The sequence below is a fragment of the Rutidosis leptorrhynchoides genome, chromosome 8, assembly GCF_046630445.1.
Source record: "Rutidosis leptorrhynchoides isolate AG116_Rl617_1_P2 chromosome 8, CSIRO_AGI_Rlap_v1, whole genome shotgun sequence".
In the NCBI taxonomy this organism is placed as follows: domain Eukaryota; kingdom Viridiplantae; phylum Streptophyta; class Magnoliopsida; order Asterales; family Asteraceae; genus Rutidosis; species Rutidosis leptorrhynchoides.
Window position 1 is genome coordinate 273,701,798 of NC_092340.1, and position 20,419 is coordinate 273,722,216.

Consider the following 20,419-nt stretch of genomic DNA (forward strand, 5'->3'; position numbering starts at 1 on the left):
GAACTTTTCCATGTTTATATATATTAATTGAGATTGATATTTACATGATTAAATGTTTCCAACATGTTAAGCAATCAAACTTGTTAAGACTTGATTAATTGAAATATGTTTCATATAGACAATTGACCACCCAAGTTGACCGGTGATTCACGAACGTTAAAACTTGTAAAAACTATACGATGACATATATATGGTTATATATATAGTTAACATGTTTTTATTATAAGTATGTATCTCATTAGGTATTTTAACAATGAGTTATATACATAAAAATGAGACTATTAATTTAAGAAACTCGAAAACGATATATATAACGATTATCGTTATAACAACGTCTTACTAGGTACATATGAATCATATTAAGATATTGATACACTTGGTTAATTATGTTAAATGATAAATAAATATATTATTAAGTGTATTAACAATGAAATACATATGTAAAAATAAGACTACTAACTTAATGATTTCGAAACGAGACATATATGTAACGATTATCGTTGTAACGACATTTAACTGTATATACATCATACTGAGATATATTATATATCATAATATCATGATAATATAACAATTTAACATCTCATTTGTTATAATAAACAATGGGTTAACAACATTCAACAAGATCATTAACCTAAAGGTTTCAAAACAACATTTACATGTAACGACTAACGATGACTTAACGACTCAGTTAAAATGTATATACATGTAGTGTTTTAATATGTATTCATACACTTTTGAAAGACTTCAAGACACTTATCAAAATACTTCTACTTAACAAAAATGCTTACAATTACATCCTCGTTCAGTTTCATCAACAATTCTACTCGTATGCACCCTTATTCGTACTCGTACAATACACAGCTTTTAGATGTATGTACTATTGGTATATACACTCCAATGATCAGCTCTTAGCAGCCCATGTGAGTCACATAACACATGTGGGAACCATCATTTGGCAACTAGCATGAAATATCTCATAAAATTACAAAATTATGAGTAATCATTCATGACTTATTTACATGAAAACAAAATTACATATCCTTTATATCTAATCCATACACCAACGACCAAAAACACCTACAAACACTTTCATTCTTCAATTTTCTTCATCTAATTGATCTCTCTCAAGTTCTATCTTCAAGTTCTAAGTGTTCTTCATATATTTTACAAGTTCTAGTTACATAAAATCAAGAATACTTTCAAGTTTGCTAGCTCACTTCCAATCTTGTAAGGTGATCATCCAACCTCAAGAAATCTTTGTTTCTTACAGTAGGTTATCATTCTAATACAAGGTAATAATCATATTCAAACTTTGGTTCAATTTCTATAACTATAACAATCTTATTTCAAGTGATGATCTTACTTGAACTTGTTTTCGTGTCATGATTCTGCTTCAAGAACTTCGAGCCATCCAAGGATCCGTTGAAGCTAGATCCATTTTTTCTCTTTTCCAGTAGGTTTATACAAGGAACTTAAGGTAGGAATGATGTTCATAACATCATTCGATTCATACATATAAAGCTATCTTATTCGAAGGTTTAAACTCGTAATCACTAGAACATAGTTTAGTTAATTCTAAACTTGTTCGCAAACAAAAGTTAATCCTTCTAACTTGACTTTTAAAATTAACTACACACATGTTCTATATCTATATGATATGCTAACTTAATGATTTAAAACCTGGAAACACGAAAAACACCGTAAAACCGGATTTACGCCGTCGTAGTAACACCGCGGGCTGTTTTGGGTTAGTTAATTAAAAACTATGATAAACTTTGATTTTAAAGTTGTTATTCTGAGAAAATGATTTTTATTATGAACATGAAACTATATTCAAAAATTATGATTAAACTCAAAGTGGAAGTATGTTTTCTAAAATGGTCATCTAGACGTCGTTCTTTCGACTGAAATGACTACCTTTACAAAAACGACTTGTAACTTATTTTTCCGACTATAAACCTATACTTTTCTGTTTAGATTCATAAAATAGAGTTCAATATGAAACCATAGCAATTTGATTCACTCAAAACGGATTTAAAATGAAGAAGTTATGGGTAAAACAAGATTGGATAATTTTTCTCATTTTAGCTACGTGAAAATTGGTAACAAATCTATTCCAACCATAACTTAATCAACTTGTATTGTATATTATGTAATCTTGAGATACCATAGACACGTATACAATGTTTCAACCTATCATGTCGACACATCTATATATATTTCGGAACAACCATAGACACTCTATATGTGAATGTTGGAGTTAGCTATACAGGGTTGAGGTTGATTCCAAAATATATATAGTTTGAGTTGTGATCAATACTGAGATACGTATACACTGGGTCGTGGATTGATTCAAGATAATATTTATCGATTTATTTCTGTACATCTAACTGTGGACAACTAGTTGTAGGTTACTAACGAGGACAGCTGACTTAATAAACTTAAAACATCAAAATATATTAAAAGTGTTGTAAATATATTTTGAACATACTTTGATATATATGTATATATTGTTATAGGTTCGTGAATCAACCAGTGGCCAAGTCTTACTTCCCGACGAAGTAAAAATCTGTGAAAGTGAGTTATAGTCCCACTTTTAAAATCTAATATTTTTGGGATGAGAATACATGCAGGTTTTATAAATGATTTACAAAATAGACACAAGTACGTGAAACTACATTCTATGGTTGAATTATCGAAATCGAATATGCCCCTTTTTATTAAGTCTGGTAATCTATGAATTAGGGAACAGACACCCTAATTGACGCGAATCCTAAAGATAGATCTATTGGGCCTAACAAACCCCATCCAAAGAACCGGATGCTTTAGTACTTCGAAATTTATATCATATCCGAAGGGTGTCCCGGAATGATGGGGATATTCTTATATATGCATCTTGTTAATGTCGGTTACCAGGTGTTCACCATATGAATGATTTTTATCTCTATGTATGGGATGTGTATTGAAATATGAAATCTTGTGGTCTATTATTATGATTTGATATATATAGGTTAAACCTATAACTCACCAACATTTTTGTTGACGTTTTAAGCATGTTTATTCTCAGGTGATTATTAAGAGCTTCCGCTGTCGCATACTTAAATAAGGACGAGATTTGGAGTCCATACTTGTATGATATTGTGTAAAAACTGCATTCAAGAAACTTATTTTGTTGTAAAATATTTGTATTGTAAACCATTATGTAATGGTCGTGTGTAAACAGGATATTTTAGATTATCATTATTTGATAATCTACGTAAAGCTTTTTAAAACCTTTATCTATGAAATAAAGGTTATGGTTTGTTTTAAAAATGAATGCAGTCTTTAAAAAACGTCTCATATAGAGGTCAAAACCTCGCAACGAAATCAATTAATATGGAACGTTTTTAATCAATAAGAACGGGACATTTCATCTACAGTATCTGCACAAAGCATACATTACCTATACAAGTATACAAACTTAAATCAGTAGTTTAAACGGACAAACAATTATCTCAATAATGAAACGTAATCCATTTACCCTTCTAGATTAAATAAAACTAATTCAACTATCGCCAATGACACCGATTATCGTTTATCTAAATAGTTAAGGAAAATATACAGCGCATGAGTTCAAATAAATAATTATAATAATAATAGCCATCTAAAATCAAAGTTAAAAAAGTAGCCAACAAAAGTATTTTTTAAGCAAACAAAAGTGCTAACAGAAATTAACTAAAATGAGTTCTGAATCGTATAAAATAGAAATAATCTCGTACTTTTTCTTCATTCAAGGGAACAAGCTGCTCATTACAGTTAAAGAATATCGTGCATTGAGCTAACACGATCTCAGCAGCCCCTTTCAAGTGTACATGAACTTCAGAATCGCCAGTCTGAAAATATATAATCATAATATATATGAAAATATGAATTAAAAGAGATGTAAAAACATATGGGGAATGAGTGACTAACATTGATCCCTCATTGTAAAATGGCCTTCTCAGTCAGTGATCCAGAAACCTCGACATATTTTCCAACCTATTAAACACCAACAACGCAGTTAAATTGGCACCTATCATTTCCCACCCAGGTGAAACTATAACATGTGATGCATTTTCCACCCAGGTGCATCATATATATAACATGTTATGTGAACATATGTATATTTACCTTGTTGCATCATATATTATGTATATTATTACTGTTTTGCAGTAGTGAAATTTTTTCATACAGGCTACACACAATCAAAGAAGTGGCTTTAACATACCCTTTAAATGTAGTCTGACTCATCCCTAGCAAGAGCTTGAATATGTTTTTGCTTAGTACTGTGGATATAAAGTGAAAATTTTATAAGATGTTTATACTTTCTGTTTAAAAACATATAAAAACATACCATTGCACTTTGATGCAACTTCTTCGTTTGAATCTGACATTGCTCGTAAAAAGTCTTCACTTTGCCCAAAACTGAAGCAACAAATAAAATACATGAGCAAGGCATAGAAAAAAATTCTGGTTTCCATACCTTCGCCACAATCTATAAAAATATAAGGTTCGAAAGATAAAATTTAAACAAAAAAAACATAATTCGTTGAAGTACTTACTTTGATTTCCCGAATTAGAGGCTATGAATACTTCGACCATGGATGATCATGCAGTGAAGAAATTTTAATGAAACAAACATCGAAAGATCGATTACCGAACTAAAGAAAAAAAAATGAAATTAGGGTTTTTGATTTTCTGAAACAGTTATGAATAACAATTCAAATCAAACATACATCGAAGGATTGATAATCGGAATAAGGGAAAGAAATCAAATTAGGGTTTTTGATTTTCAGAATCATTTGTGCTGCGTGATATTCACTGTGATGACCCGGAAATTTCCGACCAAATTTAAACTTAATCTTTATATTATTTTAACATGACAAGCGAAGTCGGTTAGGTTGAGTCTCAAAAACTTTGAACTGTTTCATATATGCAAGTACCCTTTGACCATCTCCGACGATTCACGAACAACTATTTGTAAATAGATAAATATATATTTTAATATATATATAGATATGTATATATTTAAAGTCTAAATTTAAAATACTATAAGCTTTAGTTAACTATGTAAAATAAAAATAAAATATAATTACTAAAATAAATATATATATATAAAGTATATTAAAAAAATATATTTAATGATTGTAATACTCGTTTGATGTTCTGAATGATATTAAACAAGTTAAAAGGAACTTATGTGATTTTAAAATAAACGATGATTCAAAAATGAGTTTTATAAATTATAGGCTTAATAATAATATACTTAGAAGTTATTTGATAAATTTTAACAATAACTATATTTCACTTGGGGTTGGGAGTGAATAATTAATGTAATTTTTATTTAATAATTAATGATCTAATTTTATACCATAATGACTGGAATAAATAAAGGAAATTAATTTAAAAAATTGGAATTTTTTTTTCGAAGACTTTTATCCGTCACTGATTAACAACGGAGTACGAAATCCGGTCCGTGAAAGATGACTACTAATTCAATCACACGTTTCCTTAATTAATATACATTATTATATTAATTATTATTATTATTATATATGTTTTTGTTTTCTAATAATTGAACCCATAATCAAAATATGAATCAAGACACAAATCAGTGATTTGAGTTACTGTGTTTGATTATTACTTTAACTTTATATTAAAAATATCAACTAGTATCGAATCTTTTGCTATATATGTTTTGGATACTTTTGACTTTTGTCTTCCTTCACAAACGAACTCATACATATATTATGATATTTTATTTTTATATTATTATTAATTTATTATATATTATTATTATTATCGGGAACTGTAACTGTGGTATATATATGTATTGATATATATTACTACACTACATGAACCCCAATTGATACAACTGTTTCTATCTTACAACATCCACCCTCTTCTCCTATAACCGATACTTTATATCTTCTAATTCATTTAGATTAAACCCCACTTGACATCACCGAATTACTTGTTCTCATTTTTTGTTTATAAGATCAATCACCAAAACCATCTTTGTCATTTCTTTATTCGATCAACCATCACCTCTCTCATTAACATGCTCACTGTTTTCTATATTCTTCAAACAAATACTAAGAGCCAAACTCAATTACTTTTTCTGTTAGACATTTTAATCAAACCCACTATCTCTAATATATATACATATACATATACATATGCATATAGATATAGATAGAGGATCACCACTGCAATTATTTTCTTTGCTTCTAATGGTTGTCCGAGAACCACCCTTGTATCTTTACCACCTTCACGACACCCTTACACTACCATCACAGACCTTTACAACACTTATGGATTCCTGTTTTCTACTTCACGTAAATACCAACCCAAGACACCACCTGCTACCATCGAGCAAACCCAACACCACCCATCACAATTAAAGGTTTTTCAAGATTTGTTTGTCGTCAGCTCGCTCGTTGCTACAGCAGCTAATTCCATTTCCTTTCGAACCAAAACCACCGGCACTCGCCATAAATTTTCTGTTTCCATACGAACCCACAACCACATTACAAACCACTGTTGTGATATGTTTTTGTGCAACAAGACCGCTGTATGTTCTTGTTTCACTAATCCAGTTAAGTACATACTCGAATAAGATTACTCTTTTCAATTTACTGCTGCTCATTTCTGCTGCTACGTTCAAATCTGTTTATATTTTTATTCGTTGCACCACTTCAAGCCAAATTGTTTCCTGTTCGAAACCAAAAGAAACTGTTGTTTCTTTTTTTTTTTTTTTATGATGATGAAAAGACAAAGAAATAATGATAATTAGGAATGATGAATGATGTTGTTTCTAGTAAAAACTGAACCCCACAAAGCATTATAAATTCCCCAGCTGCTTTTTAAATCACGAGTCAAATAATGCACTTGAATCAAATCGGGCTTGTTAAATATTCTTGGACTTGCCTGAAGATTGGCTAGCTATTAATTGGGCTTGTAAAACTATAATGGGCCGTATCCTTTGGAACATGTAGATTAGTGGATGTTTGAAGAGGGCAGCGACCCAAAAGCATGCAACCATTCGATCACCACTGCTAGCCAACCATCTGTTTTGCTGTTTAACTATCGCAAACCCTCACCATTATATTTGTTTTTCTGTTTTAATACCGAAACCCATCAGTCAAATATTTTAAATTTAAATGTTGATCATTAGATTAAAAGTGTGATAATGTTGAGGTTAGGGTATGATAATGATGATTATAATTCACGATTGACGAGGACACAGTTGTGAAGATGATGAACATATGTTGATTATGTCAACGTAAAAATGAAAATGATAACGTTGGTGAAAGACTGTGATAAACGATGAAAATCAAAAGAAATGATCATGGTGATCGTGATTTTAATGATGTACAGATGATGCTCATCATGACATGTATGATGATTTTATGATATTGATGACGATATTGAAGATGATGCCACGATGAAGATGATGTTTGATGACTAGGTTATGTTGATGCTGATGATAGTGTCGATGGTAATATTGATGATGTTGATAACATGATTACAATAAAATGATGATAATGATCATGAACATGATGATGATTATGATGTATGGTGATGATAGTAAATGATAACGAGATGATGTTGATGGTAGAAGTTTAATGAAAATAAAATTGGTTCGTTAATAATAAAATATTTACTCAATGGGATTATTAAAAGAAAGACACTATTAGATCATTGGTTTAGAGGTGTGTTAAGGGATCGAGAGGTCACGAGTTCGAGTCTAGGCTCTTGCATTTTTTTTTAGAAAAAGAAGTAAGGGTTAAAAACAATTTAAGTTGGGTGTTATTTCAGAATTGAAACACATAGCGTATTGGTTAAGGATGATATCGGGTTAGCAGGACGTCACGGTTTCAAACATGGACTTGGGCATTCTTTTAAGGGCTACTTCTTTGAGGTAGTATTTCTATTACTGTTACTATTTTTATTATTGTAACATTAGTAGTATTAATACAAGTATTATTATTATTATTAATATTATCATTTTATGAATTAATAAAATAAGTATCGTTATTATTTTTATCATTTATTATTATTATTATTATTATTATTATTATTATTATTATTATTATTATTATTATTATTAATATTATTATTATTATTATTATTATTATTTTTATCATTATTATTATTATTATCGTAAGTATTAGTATTATTATTAGTAGTATTATTATCATTATAGTTATTAGTATAAGTATTAGTATCATTACTATTATTAGTAAAATTATTATTTTTACAGTTATTATTATTAGTATCATTAATATATCAAATAAAGATTTTTCATATAAAAATATATTTATGACAAAAGACTTAACTACATTAATATCAATATTTCATATTAAATAATATTTTAATGAGTAATTACTATATCGAAATTTAATGTGATAAGTATTAGTTATATAAAATATATAGATATAGATTAAATATAAATTTATCCATATAACATATAATATAACAAGTATGTTATTAATAATATTATATATAAACTTGTTCGATTACTATTTTTGTGTTAATATACATATTTGATATAGGTTCGTGAATCATAGGCCAACCCTGCATTGTTAGATGTCGTCTTATGTATTTTTACTACAAAATACATTAGGTGAGTTTCATTTGCTCCCTTTTACTTTTTACATTTTTGGGACTGAGAATACATGCGCTGTTTTTACAACCGCTTTATTAAATGCTTTTGAAATATATTTTGAACTGCGAATACATGAAATGCTTTTATAAATGTTTGACGAGATAGACACAAGCAAAACATTCCTCGAATGAATTATTATGCAGACAGAAGTTCTGCGGATTATTATTGAATTATGTGGACATGATAATTGCCACCATTGAATTATGTGGACATGATAATTGCCACCAATTGATGTGAATGTTATGTATCGAGAGAATGATTTTATACACAAGTTATGTGTATGTTATTTTTTTGTGCACAAGATATGTGTACAGTTACTAAGATTTATGAAAGATGATTTTGTACACGAGAAAGGTGTACTGTATTTAAAAGATATCGCATGTACATTACAGGTGGGTATAGGATTCGGGCCCATTTGTACCATGCAGGATTTAAATCTTGTGGTCTATCAAAATGATGAATTTTATTGTTTTATGATAAACTTATGAACTCACCAACCTTTTGGTTGACACTTTAAAACATGTTTATTCTCAGGTATGAAAGAAATCTTCCGCTGTGCATTTGCTCATATTACATGGAGTCGTTTATGGCATATAGAGGTCAGAACCTCGCAATGGGACCAACTGTTGAAGATTTCGTCCAGATGGATTAGGACGGGTCTTTACATTCACAGATGCAATAAAATCAGCAAAACGGTTTGTGAAAGGGTTAGGATTAATCGTGAAGAAAGCTTGAATCGTCTATCACCGAATCTCATTTTTTGAGTAGGTATCATGGCGATTAAGGGTTTTTGATCGGTTGAAAGTTTATAAATGCATAATAATTCTAAACTGATGACTAAAGGTATTGAGTTTAGATGAAGGGATAGTATTGTAATTTGAAAACTTGGGTGACGTATTTTTTACTAAAGGAACGTATCATTTTTTTCAAGGGCTAAGATTAACCATGAATTTTGTATCCAAGGGGAGAGATTATGACAGCTAGGATTTTGTAAAAATGGGTGATGTATTTTAAGTTTTGTAATAATAGATAAAAGAGATGTAATAATGAGCACTATATTGAAAGAAAAAAAAAAAATATCGCCCCGTAATTGATACGGAACAGACAACACGGAAAGTTGCATATTGTGTAATTGATATGGAGCAGCCACAGTTGTTATGTTTTTTCGCCGTCACTCGAATCCGATATCGAGATTCGAGAAATCAGCTTGGGCAACTCCATTTCAGCTTTAAACCGCCGTCCTTGCTCAGTGTTGGGGTCAAAGCCGTGGTACGACGTTGGATTTACATTGAATCACTCCCAAATGAATTAGACACTGAAATTAGACATCATATCATTCTCACTTTTGTTTTACGTGTTAAATTTTAGTGTCTACCTAAACACTGAAATTAGACACTGGAATTAAGTGTAACGACTCTTATGGTAGGTTTGATAAAACTGAGTGATTAATCGTTGAATGGTTCATAATCTTGAACTCGGGGGATCTGGTGAAACCTTTGTTGTCTTGAAATGAATAACAACCTTGATCAAGACGCTGGTAACTAAAGATGTTTCTGAATAAATTGACAGTAGTAATGAAGTATGCGCGTTACACGACATTTGAAACAAAGTAAGCCGACATCCGCTATCCGGATCCAACTAACCAATCCTAATATTAAAATGAGAAAGCACGAGCATATAAAAGTTGGTCGGAGGTATACACACATTCCCTCGCTCCATCGCCAAATTATAAACGGTGACTCTGTGATAAGGGGCAAAATTTGCTATGTCTTGTCGAGATGATAGAATGGTGTCCAGCTCCTTTATAGGAGGATACCACATCTTCTTTACATACATGGTCCGCAGACCTTTAGATCAAAACATTTTAAAAAACAAACAACATCCGAGTTTGAGTCACTGTATGTATAAGATTATATGAAGTTGCGTTTGTGTCAGTTGGAGTTTGAGTATGTGAAGTTTAGTTTGAAACTCATTTTCCATCTTTGATCGTAGGTTTTTTTGTTTTGAGATGACATGTTGAATTGCTTTGCGTTCTCGTATAAATACTTGATCGTTAAAATATTAGAATATTAATAATTACGAGTAAATCTTAATTTGCTTTAATATCATTTATTGAGTCTTAAGTTATTGAACTCATAAACTAATGGAGTCATAGTTAACTAATTAATCACGAGGACTCCAGCCTAGCAACGATACATAGTGGACTCCCAAAAAAAGGTGTTGGTGAAGACACAACCCGCGAAAAAGGAAGTAAACCACCACCTCTATTGACATACTCACAATAGAAACTCGGAGTAAAGGTGGTGCTTCAACGTGCTCACCGTCTTTGTACAGTGGTGTAGGTTGAATAAGAAAGTCAAATCACAAACATAATCTACGATTTGAAGAATAAATGTGAAGTGGATCAATGAGAAAGGAGAAAAGAGTAAAAAGGAGAGAAAACGAAGGGATTATCCCATCACCGACGAGAAGCTAGTAGACGGAGACTAGTTGAAAAGGTAGATGAGAGTTGTTTGTTGAATATTTGAGAACCGTACCTGAGAGATAATAATGTATTCTCGTACGAAAGATGTAGCCAATTATTTATTTTTTTATCACTGATCTTTTGTCTGAGTACTTTTATTTATATGATTTTTTCTTTTTGATCTTTTGCCTGAATACTTTTATTTATATGATTTATTCTTTCTTCTTGAAAATCAATGCTTCCATCCATTCATTTATATGGTAACCAATAATGTGCATAGTATTTCAAGAGCAAACAACACAGGATTTTACAAAGGATTTTGTTAACGGCTGTAGTCAACGTGTTTTAAATCCTGTAATTTTAAAAATGACTATTAACCGCTATTTACAATTATTGATTTCGTTTGTTAATCTCTAATATAAATTATATTATTATATTATATTATTATTTATATTTATACCTATACCTATATACTAAAATGCGTGACGAATGTCGTCGTTTCAGATATTTCTGATTGTCGTTTTGAGTTTGCGTTCACACTACAAACAACCCCTCAAATTCGGTTCAATTTACACAACGGTCACTCAACTTTACACTTTTTCAGAGGTAGAAAGCGTAAATATATAATTTTATTAAAATAAAAGAAACTAATTCCACCCGAATTTTTAACGGACTCTATCTTCTCGCTCGGTGCGAGTTAAATTTTTCCGAAATTACCGTTCAACTCGAAAAAATATAACGAACACAACGGGACTAACTACACGCGAAATAGACATCGTTAAAAGAACACTAAATATTGCGGGTTATATTTCATACATATACATACACGTACAACAAACAACTCAACCTATTAGATATATCAGGTACCAAACAACATATATTCAAATTCGACCGCGCATTGAATACAACTGCAGCAACGCGGGTCGAATTTTTTTCTATATTGTAACGACACCGTCCGTTTCTGTCAGTTATATAAAATCACCTCCTCCTAATCAAAATACGGAGTAGCATTTTTCAAAAGAAATAAAAATCATTTTGTATCTGAAAAAAGGATCAACAAAGGGAAGACTCTAGAAAACGGTGATAAATAAAGAAAATAAAACAAAAATTAAAAACCATTTTGTATCTGAAAAAAGGATAAACAAAGGAAAGACTCAAGAAAACGGTGATATCATACAATGGCATACGTCGAAAGAGGTGCGTTCCGCAATTTCTTCAGCAAATTCATTTCGTTTTTCGAATTTTGATTTCATCATCGTTGAATTTATTGCGTTTCGTTTAAATACTTCTGATTGTGGATTATAAATAAAATTAGTTATAGATGGGCGAATTTTAGACGAAAAAATGTATATAGCATTTGATTTCGTAATCAATATTTTCAATTTGGAGCATTTGATTTCATTAATTGGTAAGGTAAGGATTAGATCCTTTGCCAAATAATCTTTACCTTATTTAGCCCTAGGTAAATTGCAGGATGACCTAAATTTTTGTGAAAGCTCATATGATATGATAAACACCACAAATATCTTTTTATTTTTATTAAATATCAATTTGCCTACAAATTGAAATATAATCCTAAGAGTTGTAACTTGATGTATATTTTTTTGGGTAAGCGAGGAAACCCTCCTATGAACGAGCACATTGGCTCCCCATAGAAGGTAAAACCTCGGGTAATCAAGCCCCCCGAGCGCGAGACCTGGTACCGGGTGAATTGCGCATTATACGCACCTCTAGTCACACTCTCTTTTTGAACAATTTGGCATAGCCAGGAATTGAACCCGGGTGGTGTGCTTCATTATAATTTTTGTTGAGTGTTAAACGGCGCCGTCTGTTTCTGTTAGTTAAGATGATCTACCTCTTGTAAAAATCCGATTTACAAGAGGTGTACGTGTTGAACTTACAATTGTGTTGATTTTTCAGGTGTTGTAAAATCCAATCGATCCATATGGCGTCTCAGGACAATTATTGATTTGTTTTGGGCGGTTGTCAATTTCATTACTATGTTCTTCGCCACTATGTTTTCGGTAATATTAATTCCTATGCTTTATCTTTGTAAACAACCCAACTTATACGCAATGCTCATCGAATAACTAACTCTATATGCAATGCTTTTGTAGATGGAGAAATCTGATGGTTACAAGAAATTATCTGGTTCCAGCAAGAAATGGGATGGCGGTGGCGGTCCTGGAGGTGGTCCATATGGTGGTGGTGGCCCACGCAGGCCTCCACGTGGACTAGACAACGTTAGAGGCATAGACCACAGTATGTTATTTGAATTTTTGGTTATAATTATGAAATATCATTATATCAACAGTCTTAATGACTCTCTTTCACTATGTAGATTCACTTCCAGCATGCGGATCCTGCTGTGGAGGCTAAAAGGTTGCAGAAACAGGTGCATAAATTCTAATTTGCCGTAATATTGCTCTCAACAGTTTCAGATGATAACAATAAAGTTCTGTAAAAAGGATTTCTCTTGTGTCATTGTATAAAAATTGTTCTAAATGTTTTGTATTTCTTAATTCTTATAATCTGTGATTATCTAACTTATACGAAGTCCTATCTGGTAATCTGCTATAGGTATTATAATCTTACAATACATTATTTACATCTTTTAATGTGAACTCATATGTTCCCTTTAGTCGAATGCACAGTTGCACGTATGAGTATTCACCAACTGTGACCAGTGACGGATTGACAATAATGTAGTGTTTGCATTATGGGTAAAATGAAGTAGATTGACTGAAATGGAAATTAACAGAAACATATTGCTATTTTCTGAACTTATAACACTATCTTCTAATTTTCAAAATCAAAATCAAAAGTAGGTAATAAGAAGAAGTGTGAAAGGATAATACGTTTCAGTAGAGGCATTGGCGGTTTGTAGATTCAACATGCCCAGTGTGCATTGTGTTAGTACTTACGGCGCACTATTTAGGAAAACACATAATTGGTGTGGTGGTGAAAGTATAACGAAGATACTGATAATGTATTATTTACTCATGGTGATTTGCCATCTGGTAGTCAAATCCAAACTTGTCTACGCCAAAATTAGACAGTAGTTTAAGTAAAACTATGATTATGATTGTATATATTCATTCATAGTATGTGTAGGGCCAAAGTAATCATAGTTTGGAGGCATTTTCAATTTATAAGTTTTGGATCCGTGATGTTAAGTTTTGTGGTCTGTACATCCAATGTCACGCTAACTATTTTTGAAGTACTTTTCCGTTCATTTTTTAGATTATGCCACTTTGGATTTTCCAGATAATTTATGAGTCGTTTAAGATAGTGTAATGATACTGTGTATAAAAATTTCGTTAGATGAAAGCCTTTGGGTGATTGGTTAGGACTTAGGACCACATAAAGAATTAAACACCTGATAATAGATGATATGCATAACCATGTATTTAAACACTATGAAGTAAAACTTGAACACCTTGCTTAGCAGTGAGGATGAACACAACAGCCGGGTAGTGAACATAATTACTCGAAAGGGTAAGCATCCTTTCCTTAAATTTATGGATTATGATGAAGTGCCAAAATTGAGATGAAGATATTCAAAGAATATCATTTCTGTTTGAAGCCTACTGTTTTAAGCCTCGCAATGCCATCTGTAGTTGGTATATTGCGCCCAAAGAACTCGAGCGCTTCCTCGCTTACTTTTTTCCTGCCGACTTTGATTAATTGCTAGAAGAAAGAAAGACGGTCCATGAAAGCAAGTTTGTGGTCATGAGATGACCAGCGTCGTATGTGGTTTTGATCTCATTAATCATTTGTTCTATCGTGATCCTTTTGTTTTCTATCGTCTGCCATTGTCACAAACTGTCCAAGGTACAAACTCATCAACCCCTTCACCCTAATCCTCCTATCTTTTCTTTACAATGTCTGTAATCAATTTACTTATGGAAAACATGAATCTTACCTTATTACCCGAAAACTTAACTTGTGTACTTTTTTTTTTAACAGTTATTCGCTTCAACAATGTGCTTCGCTTCAACATAACTAACTTTTAAAAGCCGTTATCGAAATCACCTAAGTTGTTACCAGCCCAATTTGGCCCTCCTCGTCCTTCCATTATTCGAGCATTGTCTCTATGCTTCTGCTCATCTCTCTGAAATCATTTTCTGTGTATTGTACAGTTAAGTTTGTGAAATGCTATGACATATCACCTTCAAGCTATCGGAATTGAATGTGTGGTTGGTCAATTTTTGAACTTTTGCCCAGTTGTTATAATTGATTCGCCTAAGAGCTTCTTCGTGTACCCTACCATATCTTTAATATTTTTGGATAAGCTCCTTCTCGGTTGTTTAGTACTTCTTTTACATACTCCGGTTCTGTAACTAAAAGTTGTCCTTTGTAAGCATTTTGTTACACATCTCGACACTGTCAATTAACTTTCGTGTATACAAAACACTTGTCATAGATTTTGACCCCATGAGTAGACATGCGGTTGAATTCTTGAAAATATATTGTGTGAGATGTGTCCATCGTACGTGTAGTTCATAGATCGATTTTGCATGTCAATGAATCAGTGACCACCTTAGTGTTTCCAATATCTTGTTTTGTAGTTTTCGGCTATATAGACAACTTAAAACTAAAGAATTGTTTTTGAGAATTAGTTACAAAAGAATATTTAAAGAATTATTTTTCGCACTTCTCTTTTTTCTTCTGTTACATTAAACAAAAACTCGTAAACACAAAGATTTATATAATTTCTTTCCACTACTTTTCACCCACTATCTATGTTTATAAAGGTTGGGCTAAAATGGGTACACTATGATCTTGTATCGTCTAGGCATCGGGCTACAACTTGGGCTGAAAGCAGTACAAATGTCCAAAACTTATTTATCTTTTGTTATATCACAAACCTATGTGCCAATATTTGCAATTTGAAAGTTTGAAATTAAATAATGTACGGAGTAGTAGATATATTTAATTGAGAAATTGATACATTTAATAGTGTATAAATTATTTTTGTAGGTGTACGTTGCTACGTTCAAGCGTGTATTAATAAAACAAATTTATTTTCTGACTATCCACTTATTGGTGAGCCCATCATGATTTATTTATTATTTTTTTTTTTTCATGGATTGCAATTTGCCAATCTCCAATGTCAAATAAGTGAATAACGTTCATATTATTGATTCAAGATAAAAATGCGAATTCTCTAACACTCCGATTGAACAATACAATGAGTTTCACTCGACATAACACAAATCAAACGCGTAGCACATTAACTAAATAATAATCAAAACAATTAGCACATAAACTAATTAGCACAAATCATCGTAACTAATTAGCACAAATCAACGTAACTACTTAGCACATTAACTAATTAACTAATCTACAAAGATCAAAATGATCAATAATTCATTTGTAAGAAAATTAATTATTACGTTGCCTACGCACACCACGAAACTCCTCTCTTGGGTGACCGGGTGCATTCATCATCCTCCGTGGCAGAAATCTTGTTCCACATAAGCATCGGCAGCAGCATATCAACATGATCCCGATTACGGAAGCTATTTAATGATACCGCAACCCGCATGCGCATCCCATATGTATGCGGGCACTCACTAGTGTGCGTATGCGTGTGCTTATGCGCGTTATGCGGTATGCGGATTCGTATCTAATGCCTTTGTTCCCGGTACAGCGATTACTTGGCTGTCAAGTAAATATCTTTTCCATAATTACATCCGTGATTCGGGGGAGTTTGTTATGGAAAGGATTGCCATTATGCTGGATGGTTCTAGAATTAGGGTTTGCCTATATATACAAACCCTAGCTATCATTCTAAAGACAATCACATTACGTAACCATCATCTAATACACGTCTTACGTAACCAGCATTGCCGAGCATCTTCTAAAGGTTAACATGTTAGTTTCTTGATTAACTAGTACCTACGACCTTATTTGGGGCCTTCTAATCGACGATCGTCATTAAAGGTGGACTTAATCACTTGGCCACCCCGCCGACATCATCATGTCGGCCAGGGTTATTCACGGTAGCCGGACCGGAGAGCCTTGTTCTAAGATCCTTAAACCCCACCCTTCTAACGTGTTGAGCAGGCATATTAAACCCCGTGGTAAAATATGCATGATCAAGTGGTGCTTTCATTGAGAGCCGAACTAATTCAAGACATGTTTATTTGTTTTTTTTTCTTTTAAAGTTTTGAATTATAAGGTTTATTGTTCACAAAATTTTTTGAATTTTTTCTTTAACAGTATCATGACTTCCGGGGAATCATCGGAACGTACTCAAACAGATAATCAAAACACGCCGTCTGGTAATCAGCAGACGCAAGCTATGTTTACGGGGGCGGGATACGCGCCATATCTTTCACCTGTATCCGGCGAGCCTTTTCAGAGGTATAAGCCGATATATCCAGATGGGATTACACCGCCAAGGGCAAACTCGCCAGTTACCACCACGCGGTTGGATTTTTCCGCGGTGGATCCAAGGGTCATCTTGGTAGGCACTAGCGGTGAAACAGTAGGCCCGCACGTGGTATGCTGCGGCCAGGTACCTATTTATAGTACCACGGTTTCAATCCCTCTGCAGACGCAGAGTGTTCAGCAGAATTCATCGTTTACACCGCTGCAACCATGGCAACCACCGCGTCTAATTTCGCAGTTTTTGACTCCTGCGGATGCGCAGGCATTACTTAATAGTTGGGGGTTCGGTGTCATTCCGGATGCCAATTCTCATTGGACGTCGATAACCGCAGAACAGCAAAGCACTGCGCATACGGTTGGGCTTATAGCGGCATATCCTCAGGTCTCGCAGGCATCTGTGCCACAGGTTTAGGCACCTTTTCAGCTACTCGTATACTCTGCGCCGGCAAGCCTGCCTTCTTTTCCAACGCATCAGCCTTGGTTGTATCCGCAGACGCCAGGGCAGTCCTGGAAAAATATTCAGGGGCAGGCGAATCTCGCAAGCCAATTTATGCAGGCGGCACCTCCTGACATGGTCCACCTATTTTCACAACCTGATTTTGTTCAGGATATGATGAGGCGTTTCTTCGCAGGGCTCAAAGGTGACCCTGTTAAACCACCTTTTGAGCTACCAACTACTTTTGATAAGTTTCCTCCCCATATAACTGCATATCTGTTTCCATCTGCGCCAAAGATACCTCATACGTTGGGTACTTACAATGGCTTAACTGATCCAGATGACTTCTTACAGCGTTTTGAAGGCGCAATGCGCACTCAAGGTTGGGTGGATCCGGTTGCGTGTCAGATATTTCCAATGACACTGCAAGGTATTGCTCGTGAATGGTTTAATAAACTGCCGGCGGGTAGTATAGCCAGGTTTATGGATCTGCGGACGAAATTCTTGCTGCAATATCAGAATCAGAGGCCACGCAAACGCACTCATATCGAATGTCATGATATTGTGTAGAAATCCAAGGAATCTTTGGGTGAATTTCTCACAAGATATACTAATGAGTGTCTGCGCATACCAGATCTCAAGCCAGAGCAACAGATTTCCGAACTCATACATGGTATAAACTCAGAACGTCATCCAACACTGGTAAGGCGTCTGCGCCATACGGTCCCAACAACTTATGCTGAAGCGCTTAATGAATGTCATGACTATATGCGGAGTGGCGAAGATAATGATATTCCAACAGCTAGTTCACGCAACGAGAGGAAAGACGATGATGATCGTTCGCGTGATCAAAATCGTGGCAACAACTCTCGCGGAAGGTATCCTAGAGGTGGTCCTATCAGGAATGATAAAGGGAAATCAAGTGGCAATTATCGAAACAATAATCAGCGCGGCATCAATAATCAGAACTATGCGCTGCTTAAAAGTTTGTCTAAAACGCCAAAAGAAATTTTGGCAACCGAACCAGTGTGCGCGACCTTTGCGGTTCCAACTCCGCTTACAGAATTTGGTAAGCGGGATAAAACAAAGTATTGCGAATTCCATGACGATTACGGGCATGACACTAATCGATGCAAAAACTTGATGGAAAGAGTACTTGAAGCGCTGTGCGCAGGTAAATTGGATCACCTGAAGCCACCTAAGAAGGACAAGGGAAATTCCGCAGAGGAAGGGTCGAAGGTTAAAACTTTCGCATGGCAGACGGTCGATAAAACAAAAAACGCCGACTTAACCATTAATATGGTCGACGCAGAGAAAGTTAGCCAGAGGAGAAAGTACAATGATCACCATGACTGGGAACTTCTCCCGATCGCATTTCCTCCTGTAATGTCCATTGCCGCAGTTAACGAGCCTATTATCATCAAGTGTCGCATCCCTACTTGCGGAGTATAAATTAAACGCATGCATGTTGACACCGGGAGTGGCGTTGACATTATGTACGAGCATTGCTATCGTTTCCTCCCTGCAGAAGTTAAAACGCAGCTACGCCAGTCTGATATTACATTATCTGGGTTCTCCGGAGAAAGCTCATGGCCGCTAGGCCGGATAGAACTAATAATAGAACTCGCGGATGACAAGAATACGCAATTGGTTAGACACGAGTTAGTTGACTTTTACGTGGTTCGTTCAACTTCGAGGTACAACGCGCTGCTTAGGAGAAATTTCATACGACGTTTTCACATTATACCGTCGGTGGTGCATGGTTTGATTAAGTTTCCTACGAAGGGAGGGGTTGCCACAATTGCGTCACATCAAACAACCGAGTTGTGTGGTTCAGTTGTGCCTGTAAACATTCCCAGCATGGGAGAACAACTCGCAAGCAGTACAGTCATAGCAAACCGCTTACATCCGGATAAGCGAATTAAAATCGGCGCAGGCTTGTCAGCAGAAACAAAGGCCAAATTGTATGGAATATTATCCGCTAACGCAGATGTTTTCGCGTGGCGTGAATCAGACATGAATGGGGTTCCGCGAGATATTGCGGAACATAAATTGAATGTTAATCCATCACTCACGCCCCTTAGACAAAAGAAGCGGCATATAGCTCTTGAACGCAGTGATTGGTTGTGCGCAGAAGTAGATAACCTTGTCAAAGCAAACATTCTGCGGGAAGTACGCTATCAGACATGGGTTGCTAATCCTGTGTTAGTCAAGAAGGCTGACGGTTGCGTTGATTTTAATGACATTAATAAAGCGTGTCCTAAGGACAACTACCCTCTTCCGGAAATAGACTGGAAGGTGTAATCACTGTCAGGGTTCCGGTACAAGTGTTTTCTAGATGCGTACAAGGGTTATCACCAAATCTTAATGGTTGCGGAAGATGAGGACAAGACTGCTTTCCATACGCCACAAGGTATTTACTGTTATA

General features: G+C 34.1%; 1 protein-coding gene and 1 pseudogene across 1 annotated transcript; one reads left to right on the plus strand and one right to left on the minus strand.

Annotated features, from left to right (window-relative positions):
- Window positions 1-12,179: 12,179 nt before the first annotated feature.
- On the plus strand, window positions 12,180-13,661 carry LOC139864773 (uncharacterized). The gene is made up of 4 exons (XM_071853341.1): window positions 12,180-12,353; window positions 13,077-13,180; window positions 13,274-13,418; window positions 13,498-13,661. Exons 1-4 carry the CDS (start codon window positions 12,335-12,337, stop codon window positions 13,533-13,535), a joined length of 306 nt encoding a protein of 101 aa, XP_071709442.1. The 5' UTR covers window positions 12,180-12,334; the 3' UTR covers window positions 13,536-13,661.
- A 1,457-nt stretch (window positions 13,662-15,118) lies between these two features.
- LOC139864221 (cytochrome P450 CYP749A22-like) lies at window positions 15,119-19,385 on the minus strand (annotated as a pseudogene).
- Between the last annotated feature and the right edge of the window lie 1,034 nt (window positions 19,386-20,419).